Raw genomic sequence first — 12,353 nt, 5'->3', positions numbered from 1 at the left:
TAAACTTTAACCTACAACCTGAACTTTAAGCACGGTTTAACCCTCAGGAGGCCGGGTCCGGTTTTCCCCCCAGAATTCCCGTTTTCCCCCCCAGAATTCCCGTTTTTCTGCACCTTCTGCTTGGGCCGCGGCTCCCCGGGGGGGTCTCTGGGCAGGCGCAGCCTCAGCACCGGCCCGGCCTCCTGAGGGTTAAACCGGGCTTAAAGTTCAGGTTTTAGGTTAAAGTTTAACTAAAACCTCGATTTCCGGGGCGGCCTTGGGCAGGGCTGAGTCCCAAGACTGAGTTTAAGTTTAATTCCAGCTTTGACTCCGAGTTCTAAATTTAATTTTAAGTGGAATTTTCAGCTTAATTCTAAGCTTAAATTTAATTTGAGTTCTCGGTTTAAGTTTAAATTTCAGTTTGATTCTAGGTTTAAGTTTGGGTTTAAGCTTAATTTGAATGTTAAGTTGAATTTTAAATTTGATCCCAAGTTTAATTTTAGGCCGCCCTGAAAATCCTGAGGTTTAGGCTGAAGTTTGAGGTTTATTGGAAATTTCAGTTTAATTTGAGGCCGCTCTAAAATCGATCCGGGAGAAATCCAGGAGAAACGAGGGAAAAATCCGGGAAAAATATAGGAAAAACATGGGATAAACTCGGGATGAACCCAGGATAAATCCAGGGGAAAATCCGGGAGAAATCAGGGAAAAATCCGAGATAAATCCAGGATGAATCCGGGATAAACGTGGGAATGAATCCAAGATAAATCTGGGATAATTCCGGAATAAATTGGGGAAGAAAACTGGGGAAAAATCCGGGATAATCCCAGGATAAATCCGGGATAAATCCAACCCTTCCCGCTTTTCTCCGGCGGGGTTGGGATGGACGAAGGGAAGGAAAAGCGACGCCGGATCTGGATTTTTTTGGGGGGATTTTCCAAAAGTTTCCGCAGTTTTGGGAAAAAATTCCCAGACTCACCTCCGGATTCCAGGCAGATTTGGGACCTCCGGAATTTTCCAGGGAAGTCGGGGAGTTTTCCGGGATGGGGAATTCCGGGAATTCCGTGGGGCGCCTCATGCTCGGCTCCTGCTGGGAAAAATCTGCCTTGAACCGGAAAAATCCCGAAATTCCCAAATTCTCATCCCAAGGAGCTTTTCCAGCCCGGCCCATGGGGAATTTTCTTGGGAATTAACTGGGAAATGGGAATTTTGGGAATTAACTGGGAAATTTTTCCCAGCTCCAGGCATTCCCGAAATCCTGGAGGTCCCAAATATCCCAAAGAGGAGCTGGATCCCACGGGAACGAGGCTGGATGGGATTCCCAGAATTCCTGGAATTCCAAAGCCGATTTTCCAATGTCTTCCTCCATTTCTTCCAGCATTCCAAACGATTTTTGGGATAAAGCTCGGCTGGAGGGAGAGGGAATCCCAAAAATTCCAGGGGAGGGAATCCCAAAATCCCAACCCCATCCTGGAATCCCAGAGGGAGATTCCCGGTGTTTTGCAACCTTTGGGAATTCTCTCCCCGCCTGGAACGGGCCTGACCCGAGCCCCCGGGGGTTTTAAACCCCGGGAATTTGGGGAATTTGGGGAATTTGGGGAATTTCCGGCCCTTGGAAGCGCCTTTATCCACCCATTATCCCGAACCGCTCCTTATAAGGCTGGAAAAGCAGCCGGGAATGAGGAATTTCCTTCGGGAGGAGCTGAGTCACCCCCAAATCCTCGGGAAACCGGGAAAAGCGGCCTGGAATCCCGGGAGAAGTCCCAGAGCTTCCCAAATCCCTAAAAAACCCCGAATCGTTGGGATTTGTGGCCCCAAACCCCCTTTTCCCGGGATTTGGGGCACCGGGAAGGCGCGGGGCCGGATTTTTGGGAAGGCGCCAGCCCCGCCCAAGGCCCGGCTGGGAAAACCGGGAAAAGAGGGAAAAAAATCGGGGAAAACTCCTCAAATCCCAGCTGGGAAACTCCGGGATGGCCGCGCCCCCCAGAGCCGCTCCAGGGGTTCGTTGTTCCCGAAAAAACCGGGATTTCGGGAGCGGCTCCGGCGGGCCGGGGGGAGGTTGGGATTTTTGGGATCGAGCTGGGAGAGATTCCCGGGATTTGCACGGGGGGATCCCAAAATCCCGGGATTTGGGGCGCTTGGAGGGGCCGGGAAGCTCCCGAAAATCCCGGGATGGGGTCGGGGTTGGAATATGGCTCCCTCCCCCCCCCCAAAGGAAAAAGGGATTTGGGATCCCCCGAAGGTTGTCCCGGGAAGGGGAAAGATCCCGGGAATTCCGGGAATGGGGGAAAGGAGAGGCCCGGGGATTTTGGGGAGGGGATCGGGAATTTGAGAAGCGATCGGGGGAATCTGGGGAAGGATCCGGGAATTTGGGGAGGGGTCCCGGGAATCCCAAAGAGGTTTGGGACCCCCCGAAACTCCTCCCAGGAGGGCGGGAACACCCCGGGAGTTCCGGGAAGGGGGGGAAGGAGAGGCCCGGCGAGATTTTGGGGAGGGGTCCGGGGGATTTTTGGGGAAGGATCCGGGAATCGGGGCAGGGATCCGGGGATTTTGGGGAAGGGATCCGGGAATTCGGGGGGGGGGGGAAATTCGGGGAGGGGGGGAATCCGGGGGGGTCTCACCGGGGTCTCGAGGAGCGCGGCCCAGCCCTGGAGCCCGTTCATGGCCCCGCCGCGACTGCCGGGGCCGCGCCCGCCTCACCTGAGCGCGGGGCCGCGCCCACCGAGGCCACGCCCACCGAGGCCACGCCCACATCGACCACACCCCCTCAGGCCACGCCCCCCTCCGCCCATTTTTGGTCATGCCCACCTGGCCACGCCCCAAAAAGGGGGGGAAATGAGGGAAAACCGGGGAAAAGTGGGGGGAAAGTGGGATAAAAGCGTTGGGAGAAAGTGGGGTAAAAGCGTGAAAAAGCTGTGGCAAAATTGGGATAAAACTGGGCAAAAACTGGGCCCAGAAGTTTGGGATAAAACTGGGAAGAAAGCGAGTCAAAGCTATACCTGAACAGGGCCAAGAAATAGGGACAATCAGAATCGTGCCAATGCCAGGCAGAAACTGTCAAAAAACTGCAAAAACTGGGGCAAAACTCTGGCAAAATAGTGCCAAAACTGTGCCAAAGCCCCGCCCCGGCCGTGCCAAAGCCGTGCCCGGCCCTGCCCGGCCATGCCAGGGCCCGAGCCGTGCCAGGCCCAGCCCGGGCGTGTCCCCAGAGCCGTGCCAAGCCGCACCAAAGCCGTGCCAAGCCACATCAAAGCCGCGCCCGGCCGTGCCGAAGCCGCGCCAAGCGCTGGCAGCCGCGGCCGTGCCACCGCAGTGTCCCCGCCCGCCCGGGGCTGGCACTGCCCGGGTGTGTCCCAGCTGCGACATTCCCGTGCCGTGAGCTCAGCGCGCCTTGGGGACACCTTGGGGACACCTTGGGGACATCCCCGGCGGGGTCGGGAGAGCGGAATTCCAGGGAAGTTCAGGGATTGGGAATTCCGGGCCGCGCTGTCCCCGGGATGTCCCCAAAGCTCGAGGGAAACTGAGGCACGGGGGGGGCGGGGACAGCGCGGGGACAGCGCGGGGACAGCGCGGGGACAGCGCGGGGACAGCGCGGGCACCGGGGAGCAGCCGGGGCGGGACCGGCCGGGCCGGTCCGGGGGCACCTCCGGGGACGCGCCCGGGCCGGGGGAGGGCACCGGGCACGGCCCTTCCGGGGCGGGGACACCGGGGGACACCGGGGGTGGCACCGGCGGGGGCAGCGGGCACGGCCCTCCCTGGGCGGTGACCACAGGGGGGACATGGCCAGAGGGGACCACAGGGGACAGGAGTGACCAAGAGTTCCCACCCGGATATCCCGGGCATTGACCGCAGGAATCCCTGAGAATTCCCACCGAGAATTCCCAAGCATTCCCCCCGAGAATTCCCGAACACCCCCCCACCGACAATTCCCGAGCATTCCCACCCAGAATTGCCAAAAAATTCCAGAACCCACGGCCTTTAAACCGCTGGATTTTATTCCAACAGCTCCGGGAGGAGGCCAAGGGGGGGTTGGAAATAAAAATCCCCGGAGCCGGGAAATCCCTGGATTCCCATGGGGACCTCGGAGCCTCCAGAGCCACCGCCTGGAGGGGACCAAAGTGTCCCCAAAGTGTCCCCAAGGGGGTCCCGCCCCGTCTTCCTTCATGCCCTCGCTTTGGGAATTTTTTCCCAGGGAGCAGCCGCATCCCAGGACTGATCCGGCTGGAATTCCAGGGCTGCCCCCAGCGCTGATCCCAGGTCGGCACCAATCCCGGACCCGATCCCGGTGCTGATGCCGCCAGAATTCCCGGGAATCAGCAGGAGCTGGTCTGCAGGTTGGCCTCGTTGAGCAGGGAGGCGATGGCCGAGGGGCCGGAGCCGAATTCCTCATCCGAGCTCAGCCGCTCGTCCTGGAGCGCGGAATCCACGGCTCTGCGCCTGCGCACGGGAAAACCCCCTCAGCCCTCGATCTCCCACGGATTCCAGAGCTTTCCCATGGATTCCAGAGCTTTCCCATGGATTTGGGACCTTCTCCATGGGTTCCGGGCTTTTCCAGGCAGGAATTTTCCTTACCAGGCCTCCTTTTCCAGGGATTTCAGGCGCTGCTGGAGCTGCTCGTTGAGCTCGTGCTGCTCCTCCAGCTCCCGCTGGGTTTTTTTCCGGGAATTTTCCAAGCGCTCGATTTCCTCCTCGGCCTCGTCCACCTGGCGCTTCAGGGCCTTCACGCGCAGGCTCAGCTGGGAATTCCAGGGATTTGGGATTGGGAATGGGGCCCTGGCCGTGCCCCAGGCCAGGCTGGAGCAGCCTGGGATGGGGGAGGTGTCCCCGCCCTTGGAATTGGGGTGGCACTGGATGGGGTTTAAGGTTCCTTTCCATCCCAAACCATTCCGGCATCCCCAGGGCTGGCTCAGATGGGATTTTAGGGTTAAATCCCGGACCCTGGCCCGGGTTATTCCATGGATTCCCCATCCCTGGAAGCTCCGGGGGGGATTCCCGACCCACCTGGTCCTTCTGGTTGCTGCTGCTCTGCCGCTCGTCGTCGATCTGGATCGACAATTCCTTGATTTTCCGCTCCAGCTTCCGGTTGGAGGAGAGCAGGACGTTCTTTTCCCTACGGCAAATGGGGTGGGAGAGGGGATTCCGTGGACTTCCCATCCTTTGGAGCCGCCTGGGATGGTGGGAGCTGTCCCTGCCCTTGGATCTGTGGGGATCTTTTCCATCCCAAACCAGTCCAGGATTCCCTGGGCTGCTTTAATGGGATCTTTGGGATAAATCCCGGAGCCTGGCCCAGGTTATTCCATGGACGCCTCCCAAATCCAAGCTGCACCACCCCAAACCACCAGAAATCTCCCTTTTCCCGTGGAATTAAAACCCCAACAACTTTTAAACCATTCCGGGGGAAACCGCCCCCAAAAAACCCCCCGGATTTGGGATTTGGGGTTTGGGGTTTGGGATTTGGGATCCGGTACCTTTCCTCCACCTGGAGCTGATCCCGGAGCTCTTCCAGCTGCGATTCCAGCTGGGAAACGCTGCTCCCGGGCCTCTGCTGCCCCTCGGAAGCGGCCAGCCGGTTCTTCAGCTCCTTATTCTGGAAATTCCCAAAAAAACCCCAATTATCCCGGGTTTTTCCCCATTTTTTCCGAGTTTCCCAAAGGGGAGGGCGGGGAATTCCAGGAATTCCTTATGTAACGCGTGAGTCAGGAAGGGTTTTCCAAGGAGGAGCCGGGGTTGTGTAATGGGAATTAACTGGGATAAACTGGGAATTCTGGGATTTATCGGGATCGACGCCATTTTCCTGCGCTGGGATCCTCATCCCTGCAAATCCCGTGGATTTCGGCTCTTAAATCCCAAAAAATTCCCCAAAAAAATTCCCACGAATCAGTGCCAACTCCTCTGTGTTTTTCTTGGAATTCCAGTGGGAATGGGAATGGCTCCAGAGAGGCTGGATCCCAAAACGTTTGGCTCCTTAGGGAATGACGGATTGGGAAGGCGAGTCCTGGCAGGAGAAGGGATGGGAAGCGCTGGGAAAAGTGGGAATTCTGTGGGAAAAGCCCTGGGAAAGGGCAGAGAGCCCCAAAAATCAGGATTGGGAATTTTGGAAAGGAGAACGAAAAGCAGGAAAAGCAGGAAAACTCCTCGGAATCCTGATTCCATTCCCGGGGATGCTTTTCCTGGAGTTCCTCATGGAATCAAGGATCCCTCTGGGCCATTCCCGCCGGGATTTGGGGCTGGATCCGTGGCTTTTCCCGGAATTTTCCGCACCTGGCGCTCCAAGGAGGATTTGTCACATTCCAGGTCCTGGCGGCTCGAGCGTTCCTGGAGCAGCTCCGCCCGGAGTTGGTCGATCTGGGAATGAGGACACGGAAAATTCTGGATTTTCCATGGATTTTCCATGGATTTTCCTCACCCCGAAGCACCGGGATCCAGCACATCCCAAAATTCCCGACCCCACGGGAATCGGTGACTCCAAACCCCCACAAAAAGGAGGAATTTGGGGTCATTCCCAAAGAAAATTCCAGGGAAGCTGGGATTGGGTTTTCCAGTGGAGGGGTTAAACTGGTGGAACTGGGATTTCGGGAATGGGGTTGGATCCGCAGGGATGCTCTGGGATTTGTAGGAAAAGGATCCCCTGGGGTGATTCCCGGCTGGAAAAACAGGAAAATCTGGGAAGATTCCCATTTTATGCCCTGGTCACGGCCTCAGGGGTGGGAATTCCTGGGAAAAGCATTCCTGGGGCGATTCCCGGATGGAAAAATGGGAAAAGGACCCATTTTATGCCTCAGAATTTTTGGGAAAAAGTAGGGAATAAAGGTTGGGAAGAGCCTGGAGTCTGTCAGGATTTAATCCCCGAATTCCTGCCCAAACAAAAAATTCCTGGGAATTTCTTTTGGGAATCTTTTTTCCCCTTTCCCAACCTGTTCCAGTCCCCATTCCCGCCCAACTGACCATTCCCGACTGGAATTTTTGGATGGATCCTTGAGGATTCATTAACGGGGTTGGAATTCCCAGAGGATCCGACTTTTCCCGGGATGAGAATTCCTGGAATTCCCAGCATTTACCTGATCCCGGCTCCGGTTCACTCGCTCCGTCAGCAGCTCCACCGAGCTCCGCTCCTCGTCCAGCTCCAATTCCAGGCGCTTGGATTTGTCCTGCCGGGAATTCGGGATGGGAAAGGGGCGGATTGGGGCTTGGGCATCCCGAGGGAATGAGGGGGTGGAGAGGGAACATCCTGGAATTCCGGAGGGAAAGGGATTTGTGGGAAAAGTGGTTTAATCCTGGGAAAAATCTGGGAACGGTCCTGGGATTTGGGGGGTGTTGGGATGTGGGACAGGGCAGCTCCCACCAATCCATGGGGGAACAACCCTTTGGAATGGGGGGAAAACACCGGGAAAAACCCCTCTGGAATATGGGGAAAAAAATGGGAAAAAACTCTGTGGAATATGGGAAAAAAAATGGGAAAAAACCCTGTGGAATATGGGAAAAAGCCGGGAAAAGCCGCTCTGGAAATGCAGGAATACACCGGGAAAAAATCCATTGGAATGCGGGGAAACACCGGGAACCCCCAGACCCTAAAAACCTTCGGGAATGCAGCCCCACCCCGGCTTTTCCCGGCCCTGGGAATGCCGGCCCCGCTCTGCCCCTCCGTGTCCATCCCCAGCACTGCAAGGGAATTTTTGGGGAATTTTTCCCGGGAATTTTTCGGGAATTCCCACCTCCAGCGCCTTGGAATGCCGGGCTCGCTCGTCCTGGGATCGCTTCCGGTTTTCCAGCTCCTGCTCCAGGTTCTGGAGCCTCTGGAGCAGCAGCTCCTTATCCAGGAGGATTTGATCCCGCTCTTCCTGGTTTTCCTGGAGCGCCTGCTTGAGCCGGGAAACCTGCGGGAAAAATGGGAATTCCCCAAAAATTCCCAGCTGGATTTTTCCCGAAAATTCCCAGAACTCATGGAGAAAGTGGGTCTGATTCCCAACAAACCTCATCCTGGAGCTTCCCGAGGTTTTGTTGGATTTTTTCCACCTCGGTGCCGCGGTCCTTGGCCATTTTTTGGGAATCCGTGAGTTCCCGCCGGGATTTTTCCTTTAATTCCTCCAGCTGGGATCGGAGCGCGGCCAGGGAGCTCTGGGATTCCGCCGCCATCTGCTCCAGCTGCCGGGAAAACGGGAATTGGGGGATTGGGAATTTTATAGGATGGAGGGAACAGCCTGGATGATCCCAAAAAATGGGATTGGGGTCTGGGATATCAGGGATGGTGATCCCGGGGTTTTATGGAGTTTTCCAGGATTTTGGGAAGGGTAAATCCCAAATGGCTCTGCCTGGAATTCTGGATCCGTGCCCGAATCCAAAGAGGGATCTTGGAGATTCCCATTCCAGGTGTTGGGAAACCAAATCCAGGCCCAAAATCCCAAATCCAGGCCCGAAATCCTGGATTTCTCCCCAAACCCAACCGGGGAATCGCAGAGATCCCAATCCCAGGTGTCCCGGCACTCGGTATCCCACAAACCGGAGATTTCGGGATGGGGAAACCCCAGAATTCCATGAAAACCCCCAGAATTCCACGGCAAAAAGCCCCGGAATCTCTTCCCGAACCTCCTTGTTGAGCTTTTCCGTGGAGCGATCCAGGAGCCGCTTCTGCTCCTCCAGCTCGGCCTTGGAGCGCCGGAGCTGCTCCCGCTGGAGCTGCTCGTCCCGGAGCGCCGATGCCGCATCCCGCAGCTCCCGCTCCAGCCGCGCCCGGCCCCGCTCCGCCTCCTCCAGCCGCGCCTCCAGGGATCTCTGGGATAACCGCAGGTCCTGCTCCCGCTCCTGGGATTCGCCCAGCGACTCCTCCAGGCGCCGGCGCTCGGCCTGCGGAGAGGGAGCCGCTGGGGCCGGGGGCTCTGGGGGATGGTTTGGGGTTGGATCGCTCGGGATGGGCGGATCCAGGGGATTTTAGGGGAAAATTCGGGCTGTGTCCATCGGGATGAGCAGATCCAGAGGGTTTGGGGTTGGGTTCATCGGGATGAGACCGTGGCGGGTGGATCCAAAGGGATCTGTGGGATTTCCGGGACAATCCCGGTACCTCCAGTTTGGCCACCTTCTCCCGGAGCCGGGCCTGGGCCCCTTCCCAGTTTTCCCCGCGGCGCTCGGATTCCTTCAGCTGCGATTCCAGGCCCTGGAATTCCCGGCCCAGCTCCTCGTGCTGCTCCCGCAGCTCCCCCAGCCGCGATTCCAGAACCTTCCGCGCCTGCTCCGACGCCTCCCGCGCCGATTCCAGGGAGAGCCGGGCCTGGGGGGGGCACAGCCAGAGGGATTTGGGGATTTTTGTGGGAATTTCTGTGGGATTTTTAGGAGATTTAGGAGCATTTGGGGGGTGGATTTTGGGAGGGATTTTTGGGAGATTTTGGTGGGATTTTTCAGGGATTTTTTGGGGGAAAATTTGGGGCTGCATCCATTGGGATGTAGAGTCGATCCAGAGGGTTTGGGGTTGGATCCGTTGGGATGAGTCCACAGCAGGTGGATCCAGAGGGGTTTTAGGGATTTTTGTGGGAGTTTTGGGAGATTTTCTGGGATTTTTTTGGGATAGTTTGGGCTGACCCCACAACGAGCACCCCCAGGGCCCCAAATTCCCAATTCCAACAAATCCCACCCCGGGAATCCCTTCCCTGTGCCCAACCCTCACCCTGGCGGCCTCATCCCGCTCCTCCTGGAGCTTCTCCAGATCCTTCCGGAGCCTCTCCAGCTCCAGCTCCTGGTTGGAAACCTCATCCCGCAGGGATGCCCGGAGCTCCCGCTCCTTCTCCAGCTCCTCCCGCGCTTCCTGCAGCTCCTGGGATGGCAGAGAGGCGGGAAAAAAATCCTGAACTTTGGGGGAAAAAATCCCAAATCCTCGGGGGAAAAATCCTGAATTTTGAGGAAAAAATCCCGGATTTCTCCCACCTTCCGGAGCGCCTCCAGCACTTTGGGATCCGCGGCGCAGCTCCGAGCTTGATCCAAATCTTCCCGAGTGGCCTGGAAGCGTTCCCGGAGTTCCCGGAGCTCCTCCTCGAATTCCTCCCGCTCCAGCTTTGCCTGGAGCAGCCTGGATCCCAAAAACCCCCGAAATCCCCTTTATCCCAAAATCCCAATCCCAGATCCCAGAGCCCCAACCCCATTTTATTGGGATTTAGAGTGGAAAATCCCAAAGAATCCCAAAATTTGGAGCTTCCCAAACCTTCCAGAGCTCCAGATCCCGCCCCATCCCCTGGGTTTTTTGGGATTTGGGGTGGAAAATCCTGGAAAATCCCCAAATTCGGAGCTCCTGGAGCTCCAGGACTCACTCCTGCTTGGAATTCCGAAGCTCTTCCTTGTTCTTCTGGGCCAGTTCCCGCCAGTGCTCCGTCTCCTCCGCGCTCTCCTCCAGCTCCCGCTGCAGGTTCCGCACCAGCGTTCCCAACTTTTCCCGCTCCGACTCCAGGCTGGATTTTTCCTGCACGGAAGTGACGAGATCCCAAAAAAATTCTCAGGGAATTCCACCCAAAATACGCACGAATTCAGCGCTGATCCCACGGAATCTCCAGAGGGGCTTTTCCTGATATTTTCCCCTCTGGAATGGGGAAAAACACTGGGAAAAACCCTTTGGAATACGGGAAAAAGCTGGGGAAAACTACTGTGGAATGAGGGGGAAAACCCTGGGAAAAGCCCCTCTGGAATGGGGAGAAAACCCCGGGAAAAGCCCTGTTCCTGGGATAATTCCCAGATGGAAAAATGGGAAAAACTCCCATTTTACCCGCTGGTTGCAGCCAGAGGGGTGGGAATTCCTGGGAAAAACATCCCTGGGAGTGGGACCCCAAAAAATCCACCTCAGGACCACTGAAAGTGGGCATTTTGGGAGCCCAGGACCCTCAGAATTCCTTCAGCCAGGAATTTTGGGACACCAGGACCCTTTCCGGGGCCCAAATCCTGCAGAAATGGGGCCGGAATTGTGATTCCCCAACGGGACGAATTTGGAGCGGGACGATGACCCCAAATCCAGCTCGGAACCCCTTAAACCGGGAATTCTGGCACCCCAGCACCCATCCCGGAATTCCCGACCTCCGAGGCCTCCTCCAGGCCCCTCCGGAGCCGCTCCAGGTCCCCCTGGCACTGCAGCCGCAGCTGCTCCAGCTCCCGGTCGTGCGCGGCCACCTCGTCCTTGAGGGCCCCTTTGAGCGCCGCCAGCTCCCGCTCCTGGCGCCGCCGCGAGCCCAGAACCTCCTCCAGCTCCTGCCGCGATTCCAGCAGCTCCTGGGAACGCCGGAAAAGCCGCGTCGGTGCTCGTGGGGGCCTTTTGGGGCCGCTTCGGGGGAATTGGGGTGGCTACGGGGGCGTATGGGGAGGGTCGGCGGAGGTTTTGAGGGGGTTTGGGGGGGATTTTAGGGGGTTGTGGGGTGGTTCTGAGCGTTTTTATGGGGTTTGGGGAGGTTCTTAGGGGTTTTAGGGGTTTTTTGGTGGGGTTTTAGCATTTTTAGGAGGTTTTGAGGGGTTTTACGGGGGGTTTTAGAGGGTTTGGGGGTTTTTAGCGTTTTAAGTAGGTGTTTTAGGGTTTTGGAGGCACCTGGTAGAGGCTCTGGGTGTCGGGGTGGGTTTTGGGGTCGAGGTGGAGCTGCCCCTCGAGGTGGCCCAGCCGCTCCTCCAGCTCCTCCTTGGAGGATCTCAGCTCGCTCAGCCTGCGGGAAATAAAGGGTTAATGGGGTTGGGGGGGGAGCCTTTGGGGTTTTTTAGGGTTATGAGGGGATTTCGGGGGTGTATGGGGGAGTCTTTGGGGGCACTGGGGTGATTTTTGGGGTTCTAGAGGGTCTTTGGGGCTTAGGGGGGATTAGGGGTGGTTATGGGGTCTTTGAGGGTTAAGGGGATTGTGGGGGCGGCTTTGTGATCTGTAGGGGCTGTGGGAGTTATAGGGCGGTTTATGGGGTCAGCCCCATCCCTGACCACTTAGGGCCATCCCGAAGGGACAACGGGGGTCCCACGGTGACCCCAACCCCCCAAAGGGCCACCCCAGAGATGTCCCCAACCCTTTAAGGGACCCCAATTACTCGGCCAAGCTTCGCTGCAGCTCCTGGGATTTCCTCTCCAGAGCCCCCCGGAGCCGCTGGATTTGGGATTGCGGCGATTCCGGAGCCCCGACGGAATTCTGGGAGATCGGGGACATTGGGGACGTTGGGGACATTGGGGACGTTGGGGACATTGGGGACGTCCCACCCAAAAATCCCAAATCCAGCCCAGAAGGGCACCCCAGCGTTTCCCATAAATGAGGGATTTGGGATCACTGATCCCAAAAAAATGGGAAAGAAGAGATCTGCTCCTCACTCCCTCAGGGATGGGATTTGGGATCCCAAGTCCATCCCAAATCCACCTCAAATCCACCCCAAATTCACCCCAAATCC

The 12,353-nt window shown here is 57.3% G+C and overlaps 2 protein-coding genes across 5 annotated transcripts in view; both read right to left on the bottom strand.

Moving 5' to 3' along the window:
• SNX27 (sorting nexin 27) overlaps nt 1-2,706 on the bottom strand; it is a 42,790-nt gene extending 40,084 nt beyond the window's left edge. The window contains exons 1-3 of the mRNA XM_042022638.1: nt 2,598-2,706; nt 956-1,063; nt 16-182 (exon numbers count right to left, since the gene is read on the bottom strand). Of these exons, the coding sequence (XP_041878572.1) occupies nt 16-182; nt 956-1,063; nt 2,598-2,639 (317 nt within the window). The 5' untranslated portion in view covers nt 2,640-2,706. The remainder of the gene's footprint in view (nt 1-15; nt 183-955; nt 1,064-2,597) is intronic.
• A 1,244-nt stretch (nt 2,707-3,950) lies between these two features.
• Nucleotides 3,951-12,353, bottom strand: part of CGN (cingulin) — a 14,996-nt gene continuing 6,593 nt past the window's right edge. For all 4 annotated transcript variants that reach the window (XM_042026524.1, XM_042026435.1, XM_042026356.1 and 1 more), the window contains exons 5-20: nt 12,003-12,100; nt 11,525-11,636; nt 11,023-11,214; nt 10,269-10,417; nt 9,889-10,030; nt 9,632-9,778; nt 9,032-9,238; nt 8,560-8,817; nt 7,948-8,118; nt 7,689-7,850; nt 7,035-7,124; nt 6,238-6,321; nt 5,445-5,563; nt 4,978-5,086; nt 4,549-4,712; nt 3,951-4,413 (exon numbers count right to left, since the gene is read on the bottom strand). In XM_042026524.1, the coding sequence (XP_041882458.1) occupies nt 4,290-4,413; nt 4,549-4,712; nt 4,978-5,086; nt 5,445-5,563; nt 6,238-6,321; nt 7,035-7,124; nt 7,689-7,850; nt 7,948-8,118; nt 8,560-8,817; nt 9,032-9,238; nt 9,632-9,778; nt 9,889-10,030; nt 10,269-10,417; nt 11,023-11,214; nt 11,525-11,636; nt 12,003-12,100 (2,328 nt within the window). In that variant the 3' untranslated portion in view covers nt 3,951-4,289. The remainder of the gene's footprint in view (nt 4,414-4,548; nt 4,713-4,977; nt 5,087-5,444; nt 5,564-6,237; nt 6,322-7,034; nt 7,125-7,688; nt 7,851-7,947; nt 8,119-8,559; nt 8,818-9,031; nt 9,239-9,631; nt 9,779-9,888; nt 10,031-10,268; nt 10,418-11,022; nt 11,215-11,524; nt 11,637-12,002; nt 12,101-12,353) is intronic.

This window comes from Corvus kubaryi, unplaced genomic scaffold (assembly GCF_017639235.1).
Source record: "Corvus kubaryi isolate FWS band 111438036 unplaced genomic scaffold, C.kubaryi_AGA036_p1.0 119, whole genome shotgun sequence".
Taxonomy (NCBI): domain Eukaryota; kingdom Metazoa; phylum Chordata; class Aves; order Passeriformes; family Corvidae; genus Corvus; species Corvus kubaryi.
Note: the sequence above shows the minus strand (reverse complement) of the source record. Positions and strands in the feature narration are given on the sequence as shown.